General features: G+C 43.5%; 3 protein-coding genes across 3 annotated transcripts; all 3 read left to right on the plus strand.

Moving 5' to 3' along the window:
- Positions 1–1538: 1538 nt before the first annotated feature.
- LOC105694482 (neural/ectodermal development factor IMP-L2) lies at positions 1539–5595 on the plus strand. Its single transcript, XM_012415177.1, has 7 exons — positions 1539–1624; positions 4001–4207; positions 4394–4458; positions 4528–4612; positions 4739–4919; positions 4993–5315; positions 5458–5595. The coding sequence occupies exons 2-7, from the start codon at positions 4001–4003 to the stop codon at positions 5476–5478; spliced, it is 882 nt and encodes a 293-aa protein (XP_012270600.1). The 5' UTR covers positions 1539–1624; the 3' UTR covers positions 5479–5595.
- Positions 5596–6531: 936 nt separating this feature from the next.
- LOC105694467 (anaphase-promoting complex subunit 13) lies at positions 6532–6891 on the plus strand. Its single transcript, XM_012415155.1, has one exon. The coding sequence runs from the start codon at positions 6633–6635 to the stop codon at positions 6867–6869; it is 237 nt and encodes a 78-aa protein (XP_012270578.1). The 5' UTR covers positions 6532–6632; the 3' UTR covers positions 6870–6891.
- Positions 6874–8031, plus strand: LOC105694466 (AN1-type zinc finger protein 1). Its single transcript, XM_012415154.2, has 2 exons — positions 6874–7347; positions 7460–8031. The coding sequence occupies exons 1-2, from the start codon at positions 6898–6900 to the stop codon at positions 7838–7840; spliced, it is 831 nt and encodes a 276-aa protein (XP_012270577.1). The 5' UTR covers positions 6874–6897; the 3' UTR covers positions 7841–8031.
- The last annotated feature ends 1144 nt before the right edge of the window (positions 8032–9175 follow it).

Below are 9175 nucleotides of genomic sequence, written 5' to 3' on the forward strand. Positions count from 1 at the left end.
GTTCGTTTTTCCCAAAAGGTGCCGTCTTGTGCGCCAATTTGGGTATCTACGAAATCTCAGCGCGTTCCGCATGGTATCGTAAAGACTCCTAAATGAGATGCCACAGAATCAAGGTTCGTTTTTCCCAAAAAGTGCCGTCTATGACGTGCCGAAGAATCAAGGTTCGTTTTTCTCAAAAGGTGCCGTCTTGTGCGCCAATTTGGGTATCCACGAAATCTCAGCGCGTTTTGCACGGTATCGTAAAGAAGACTCCTAAATGAGATGCCGAAGAATCAGGGTTCGTTTTTCCCAAAAGGTGCCGTCTTGTGCGCCAATTTGGATATCCACGAAATCTCAGCGCGTGTTACACGGTATCGTAAAGAAGACTCCCCTAAATGAGATGCCGAAAAATCAAGATTCGTTTTTCCCAAAAGGTGCCGTCTTGTGCGCCAATTTGGGTATCCACGAAATCTCAGCGCGTTCCGCGCGGTATCGTAAAGAATACTCCTAAATGAAATGCGAAATCAGCAGAAGACTCGCCTGGTCGAAAGGGCGAGATGGGATAAAATGGCCGGAAGGGAGGAGGCTGCCGGGCCAACGAAAGCCGCGAAATACGGTTCGGTAGAACCGAACCGAACCGAACCGAAGCGAACCAGGACACCTCTCCTCCGAACGTGGTGACGCACGAGCCCTCCACGAAGTCGTCGGCATCGTTCCGGGAACTAGAGATGTATACCATTCTCAGATAGAGATCTCAACTTCCAACTCCTGACATTCCAACTCCTTCGGCCGGTGGCCACCGTCGCGGTCGATTCACCGAAGATGAGTCGACACGCCCGACGACGAATCGGTCCGTCCGTTTCTCCCCGTTTAAAGTTTTCCGGCGAAATCAACGCGGCGTCCACTTGTACAGGGAAATAGCTCCTCGACCCCAACCGAGTCGTGAGCTATTCCGTAACGGAGAGAGGCTGATGCAATCGTATTTAGATGTAACGTTAGCTACCGTGACTCGCCGACTGACCCGATTAATTTCGATTTCGTTAGGAGCGAATTGGTAATGGCTCGTCCACGAGGGTCACTTTTAATCCAACGCGTCTAATACCCGGAACGGAGGAAATTTAATTAATTACCCATTTTAAGAATTTCAATCGTCTGGCTGGCCCCGAGAACGGCGACGGAGATGGACCAGGCAGATATGGAAATGGCAAGGAACTCCTAGTGTCGAATGATGAGGGAAATATCTATCTTAGCGGAGAAAGGCTTAGGAACGGAGGACTCGTTCGTACCGGTAGGTGCGCACCTCTGTGCCCAACGAGAGGCAACGCGCGGGCAACGTGCAGGCAACGCGCAGGCGCACGCGCAGGCATCCGCGAGAGCATACTCGGAGGTGCGCGCCTGGCTAACGAATTGAATTGGTTGCCACGGGAACCGATCCCCACCCTGGTCTTCCTCGACCAATCGGCTCGTCGGAACCGAAGCGAGGGACGCCGATTGTTACATTTGAAACGTATAAATGTGCCGATGGCGATCCTTCGCCAGCCAGTTCTTCTTTCGCTTCTGTCAATAGTTGGAAGTCATCTTTTTTTATCTTAATCCTTGACAATCGGTTTGACCCACCGCAGTTACGGCGTTCTCCGATCTCACGGTGAGTCTCCTACGACCTCTACGTGGTACCTTACTAGAAAGGAAACGCCATCCACGAAGTGGGAAGAAATGAGAAAAGCTCATCCTAATCGCTTTTCCATGGTATAAAGGCGTTCATCGAATCGCTGAAACGTTTTTTTTTCTGTTGGCGATGGTAATTGGTGCGGGTGATCGTTAATGGCGGTGTAGAATTCTAGGGACGTCTACACGTGGGGTTCTGATTGCTTGTAATGACGTCTTTCGGTTAATGAGGCGAGTGTACACGCATGGGTCCCCTTGGTATGTTTCTTCGGAATCGAGTTGGCGCGAGTGATCGATTCGACGTAAATTTTCCGTCGGGGTGGTGGGATTTACTTTTTGGCAATTAAACCGCTTGTTTAGGTGGTCGTTGATTGACGCGCTCAGTAGGGGATGGCGGTAAAGAAATCCGATAACTCGACTGCGATGGCTACACTGAGGAGAAATTTTTCATCGAATCGAGGATGTATTCCTTCGAATAGTGTCAAAGAAATATCCTGTTAATTCTGGGAGTAATTGACGCAACGTTTGTTAGGAATTATGACAATTCTATTTGAGGCAAATCATTATTCTTGGAATTATGATGATATTTCTTTGGTACCGTTCGAAGAAATATTTCTTTCGTTAAATCGGTTTCTTTTCTCTCAGTGTACCGAATCGGCAGGTTTGCATTCACGCAACATCCACGTGACATTTACATGAAATCGACGTGAAATTCACGCGACATCCACGGGAAGTCCCGTTCCTCGTTTCGAGCCGATCATCGCCCTGGCCCTCTTGACTCGTTACTTCCTTCTCTTACCGTGTACGTACATACGTACCGGGCTCTTTTCTTCCGAGATTGCCGATTACGGATCCGTCCAGTGCGATGCGACCGACTCTGGAGGTGAAGCTTCGAAGAGCCGGAAATTAAGCCATTGTACTTGAGGAATCGGAAAAACCGGCTGATGTATCCGCTCTACCTATAAAAAAATAATCGTCACCTTTTGCACCGTGAAAACATGTCGAGTCTAAATATCCGCCCTTCTAAGACTCGCGGGCAAGAGCATGAAGATGGTGTAAAAAATTTGCATTAACTCGAAATGTCTTTCGTGTCAGGGCTCCGTCTATTATCTGATAATAAAAGGTGAATAAGACTCCTCTCGGACTCTCCAGAATGGAGAGGCGACTCCGCGCGCACGTGCTTTCGCTCGGTGGACGCGCCGATCGTCCGATCACGAGTGCGGTAATCGCTCGGACGACTTACGAGCGCGTCAAATAGGTACATGACCACGAAGACAGGCCCGGTGATTCGAATTCCCTGCACGTTACCCGGAGGAGTAACCCGGTATCGGAAGGAGTTAAGGCAAAGTGAAACACGTGGAGGAAATTTCATCGACGTCGGTAAAAAAAATCCTTCTAAATACCAACGTTATCGACGTTCGGATTCATATGGGCAGCTACTCATCATATTGGGTATTGCACTAAATGGCACACTCCGTACGTTGTTTCCATCGAAATACTAGAGTTAGACGCCGTTTTGGTTCTGGTGTGAGCTAGGTGAAAGAAAATCTTCTTCGAAAATCCAAACTTTTCAAGGTGTCGGGGTTAGTCTCTGGTGCTCGCGAGTCAGGTGTCAAGGCTTCGGGCTGTTGGATAGGATATTCTTTTAAAAGAAGCGTCTTATCTGAATGGCTCGATTTGATGGGGGGTTCTCTTCACCTTAAGCGTTAAACGCTGGAGGTCTCAGGACCTCGCACCGTGTACGCTCGAGCCGACTTCCACTTACGGGGAATCCTTGAGTTATGCTCGGACCGAGGCTAAGGGGGCTCTGCTGACGTCAACGAAGATGGCCCCTTTGCCTATCTAATCGGTTTCGGGAAAGACCGTTCTCGGCGCGGCCGCGGTCGACGTTCCGCTCTCCCGCAGGTGTTGGCTCTGCCGTGCATCGTCATTCGTTCCAGGTGTCTGCTACATTTTTCCAGTCGATCGAGGCGGTCCGTACCGATGTCCACGAGTGAATCTTACTAGAATAAAGAAGTACTCGCTGGACGATAACGGGTGGAAAATGTCCCTCGGCATTTCTTTGCGATACCACGTGGCAAAATGGTTTCGGCAAATGGGCCGATTATTCCTCTTCATATATTAAAATATTGTACATTCTGCATGAATCTCTTGCTCATTTTCTTTACGCCTGTAATGAGACGTTCCATTCGATAACTGCAATGACCACCGAGTCTGCGGTAAAAAATTAATTAATTCCACCTAAAGAATTAAATTCCTTAAAAAATTAATTCCACCTAATTCGAACGTTTCTTCTTAATGTAAAAGATGTAATTATCTGTGAGTGTCATTAAGTCCTTTATAATTTATTTTTTAGATGCGCCTGCTATTCAGTTACCTAGCATGCGTGATAACGATTGGCACGGTGACCGGAAGTCCTTTAACGTACATACATGGACCACAACCGGACCTTCTTGACGAACAATCGATTATCGAGGAAAATGCCTTGGATCGCGAGGTCTCACCTCACGATGTTATCTATCACGACGACCGAGATGCTTCCAGACATGCCGACAATAAAGCGGTCCGTTTATCATAGTACTCTAAACAATTGGTAGTGAGAACTCCGTCTAATAAGTTTAAGTAATAAATTAAGTACAGAAAATAGAACGTTCATTGTCGGGAAAACTCTAAAACAGTCTATTCGGGGTTTTAGAATTTTCTAATATTTATAATAATAAATTCTCACGACCGTGTGTCGAATTTTTAGGAATACACGAGGGAGTGGACTTTTATCTACAAAGGAGGGCCAACGGTGTTCACCGCTCCCGAAAGGTATACCGAATCCAAAAGAAATGTCTCATTACCACAACGTACAATTACTTACGGATAAATATTTTTTAGATTTAGGTTCGTGACCGAATGCCAAGCTTCCGGAAGTCCCTCACCCCAGATCTATTGGTTGAGAGGTGAAGATCCTCAGAAGCAGGTATTTTTTTTAAATTCATGCATGTATCCCGTTCTTATTTACTAAAATTTTTCACAATATTTCTAATAAATCCATGTGTTCGCGGAATCCTTCGATGGTAGTTTAAACTACTTATCATCATTCCAGTTAAACGAGCTGATAGGCAACAGCGTAGCGGATGTGAAGTCATCGCCTGGCACGATCGCGAAAGTATCTTCAAAATTGGTAATCGATTGCGTCTCGCCAAGCGACGTGGGTAATATCTATTGCGCCTCCGTGTCCGGAAGCAAGACGGCTATCTCGAGTCCCTTGGTGTTCCGCGTGATCGGTAAGTCGGTTTCCTTAAATTGTGGAGAAGGTCGCAAATCGTGGGGTTAAAGTGGAGGTCAATGAATTTGTAGAAAACACCACGGGGCGCAACCACAGCGGCTGTGGAGCCGAGAGCCAACCCACTGTCACCATGTTTGCCCCCACAATGTTGGCATTCATCGGCAGCAGAGTCGTCCTGCCCTGTAGGGCCAGTGGAAGGCCCCGGCCCCATACTTACTGGCTAGATATTAATGGAAAACTCGTCAATCCCTCGGAGAATCCGCGATTCAAGGCTCTCAGCAGCGGCGAGCTGGTAATCGACCCTCTACGATGGGAAGACATGGGGGGCTACTCGTGTGTAGCAAGGTCTGGCAGATTGGAAGATTCGGTTACTACCTTCCTCTATCCCGTTTTGGTGAGTGTCACGTGGGGAGGCCCTTTTCAATTGGCAAAATTGTCTATTAACAATTTATCTAAAATCCAAGAAGTATAGATTAATTCCTGAACCATTGGTCTAATGCTTGGTCGATGATTCATTTAATTCCCTTTCGTTGCAGAACACCAACGAACATAGCTAAAGGGACCATCGGCCGGGATGTGGAGATGAAAACGAAGATATTGGACTATTCCAATTGCAGTCCGAATTAGCCAAGAGTACGATCGATCGCCGTAGTCGCGTGGGCCTTTCAGTAGACGTACACGACGTAAAGATACACGACGCGCGGTGACACGCCGCGAGTCTCGTCTAGTCATTAAATATTAGGCAAAGTTGATTACGTTAATTGACGGAAGTACTTGTAACTTAATTGTTTTTCCTATGGAGCTACGTTCGCGTTTTGTTTGGCATATGCTTGGCTTGTTTCTTTTGCCCAAGAGCAACGAGCCAAACATCTCCGTCAGCTTTTTCGTTGCGCAATCGTACCTACTTTCGATTGCGGAAGTAGAAGCTTGATGCCACGACGACGATCAAATTCTGTACTTACGGGTAAATAAAAGCAGCATTTTACCACACGTTTCTAGTTCAATCGTCACGTCTTCATTTTTATGATATGATTTACTGCTTTTTGTTTTCCGGCAATCCCTCTTCCGCCTCGTGGCTCTGTTGCGATCTTCGGAGATTTTTAAATCGCGCGGAAGTGAAGGGAGAAAAATTGCGTGCATTATTTAAATTTTGGCAGAATAGGAGAAAGTTCAGAATTTAAGTTCAAGTATGTAACCGAGAATGTTACGATAATTTAAAAATTTCTAGGGAATTTAAAAGAACTTGAGAGAACTCTGAGCACTTGTATTTAAATTAATTCCTAAAAATCATTTATTACTTTTAATACGTAATATTCATAAAGCTGAGGTCTTAACTTATTAGTCGAAAATAGTGTTCCTTTAATTTGTGATTCTTTCCTTACTGGCTATTTTCTATTTCTAATTATTTATTCGTCGGTTATATTCTCGGTTATATTACCAGGGTAATATAACGCACTAAAAACTCTAGATCGGACAAATCGGGAATTCGGCCGTGAGCGCAGCGTCACTCGATGGTGGATGAGGTACAAAAAATATCCGCAGGAATAAAGGCGCTAGTGTCGCAAAAAGTTTCGTAGCTCTGCTTCCCGACTCTCAGCTTTCTGTTTCGTTTAGGTTTGATTACAGGAAAACAAAGAACTTGATGGATGTTTTAATTATATCTTGCAAAAGTTTTATGGTTTCAAAAATAAGACTGTGACAATTTATAGTAATGGATAGTCAAGTATGCGGAGAAGGTAGATTGTTGGACCTGATCGACGAAGCTTGGCGCAAAGAACGATTGCCCATTGACGAGATCTTGGTACCAATATCCGAATTGCCTGATCCCGAGAGTGACAACGGCGATTCACACATGACTTTAAAGGAACTGGAGCAAAAGTGGAACAATCTGGCCCTTGGTACTCTTAGTGAAAATCATTTGCACTCGCCCACGTCTTCCCACAACTGACCCGATTTGACATAACCTAATTAAGACGATGGAATTTCCTGAAGTGGGGACCCATTGTGGATTTGTAACGTGTGGTTGCCTCGATTTTTTACCATTCACGTGTTCTTTCTGTAAAGTTGTATTTTGCAAGGAACATATACAGCCAGCTCAGCATTCTTGCTCAAGTTGTCACGATAACGTTACTCCTTCGTCATCGACACTGCTGCTCTCCGTGAATGAGAAACCATTGAATTATCTGTGTGGTTTCCCATCATGTCGAGAAACTTCATCGATAGAAATGCAATGCGAGAAATGCCATTCGCATTTCTGCATATCTCATAGGTATCACCAGTGTTATGAAATTAATCCAGACGCAAGACTGAAGGAACTCCGCAAATGGCAAGTGCCGAAAGAGGAATATGCTAAGGCAAAGGCAATTGTGGATCGCGAGATTACGAATAGATTAAAGAAATCAAAAAATATGGCGACCGCAAATAAGGTAAGGGCATCAAAATTTATAAAGGAGGATAAGAATACCTTGATACGATAAAATATTACAATGTTAATGTTGCGCGAATCTGATTTTGCTTTATTTCATTTAATGTGTTCAGGTGCAGTTAATGCGAATAAAGGGAAAAGCAACAGGCAATAGCAAGATACCGACCAGTGATAGGCGTTATTTTCTCGCATATCCACCCATTAATGGACTAATCCCAAAAAATGTGGAACGACCTAAAGCTGTGTTTGTTGACATTCACTGGACTTTAGGAAGAACTGTGGATTTTTTGGTTAAAAGTTTAAAGTTACATAATATCGAATCGTCGAATACAGAAAAATTACAAATATTTCATCACAATACCGGCCATCCCGTTTGTGAACGATTAGATGTAACACTAGTGGAACTCTTTGAAAACAATGATCTCATTGATGGCGAAACTATAATACTGGAATATTCAAATGGTGAACCAGTAGATGTTACTTTGTATGAATAATAGTATTCTGAAGTTTTAAGATTAAATACGACAACATTTTGTGGAAAATAAATCAGGATGGAAACTTCTCACGGGCTTCAGGTTTCTTTCGTAGAAGTGTAAGGAAAATGTGAAATAATGTCAAATTACCCTGTTCCAATGTGAAAAAATAGTTTTTAAACGTAGTAAAATATGTTAATCATCTCAGGTTATACAAAAGTTCATTTAATTTCAACGATCTAAAGTTTTAAAAGTTTTCCCGAGTCGTGTCGATTTTTACATCGTGGGAAATTGTTGTACTTTGGCTGACAGTTTATACGGTGAATGTGGGTTATCAGCAAAGATGTTCACGTTTAGTTTGTCTTATCTCCTTTTAAAAAAGGATAAAGACGGGTTACCTGTAAAGTGTGAGTATAGATACGGACCCCTCCTCTACTTTCAGGTAATTATCTAGAAGTCAATGAACTTGTATCGCTAAGGATATGCTGAACAGCGGAGTGCTATTTCAGTGGTGTTTCCGGATTCTTTCAATACGTATGCTTAAAAAACCCTACGCACTGCAAAGTTTAACTTTTTTAAATTGAAAGTATTTTTTGCAGACAGACATGTTAACAACCATACACATTATTCGTTTAAATTATGGACAATTGCTTCTTTTACTCCGTTGTATGTTTTCCAATTGGAATTATTCTCTTATCATGTATCGAATATATTAGGAAAACAATGGAAACTGTATACTTGAATTTGTACAATGTTAAATTACCATTTAATCTTCTTAATCTGTAATCCGTAGAGGCCTGTTTATGCAAATTGTTAAGACGAAGGTGCGTTTATTTTAATTAGAGTCGAGTCCATCCCCACTACGTGTCTAAATAGTTACAGCAAAGTAGTATCTTTATCGTGGTCACTTCCAGTTGAAACTTCGTCACCGACAAGGAATTGTCGCAGTTTCGATAATAACCAACGCGCTAAAAGAATAATATCAAGTTAAAATTAAGTTCGTTATTAAAAATTCTTCCATGCGAGTGAAAGAGTGTCATGAAAAATTATCTAGAAATTCGGTAGAGTTCCGAGACAAATACATTTGAGCGAGAAACTCGTAGTGTCGAATGTTGAGCGAAATGCGCCTTGCTAAAATAATCGCCACCTATGTTAATGCGATTAAAAGCGTTTTCGACGCGCATATGTTTGTACACGCACAGTAATTGGTTATTTTCATCGTCTAAACTATTTTGAGATCTAACCTGCGATATTGAAGGTTTAGGTGATATATTATACGATTAAGCAGTGATAAGCTACCCGGTGGAATTCCATAATTTCAAAACGCTCCACGAAATGCGAATTCAAGGTACAGGG

Source organism: Orussus abietinus, unplaced genomic scaffold (genome assembly GCF_000612105.2).
Source record: "Orussus abietinus isolate OABI.00-Male unplaced genomic scaffold, Oabi_2.0 scaffold90, whole genome shotgun sequence".
NCBI lineage: Eukaryota > Metazoa > Arthropoda > Insecta > Hymenoptera > Orussidae > Orussus > Orussus abietinus.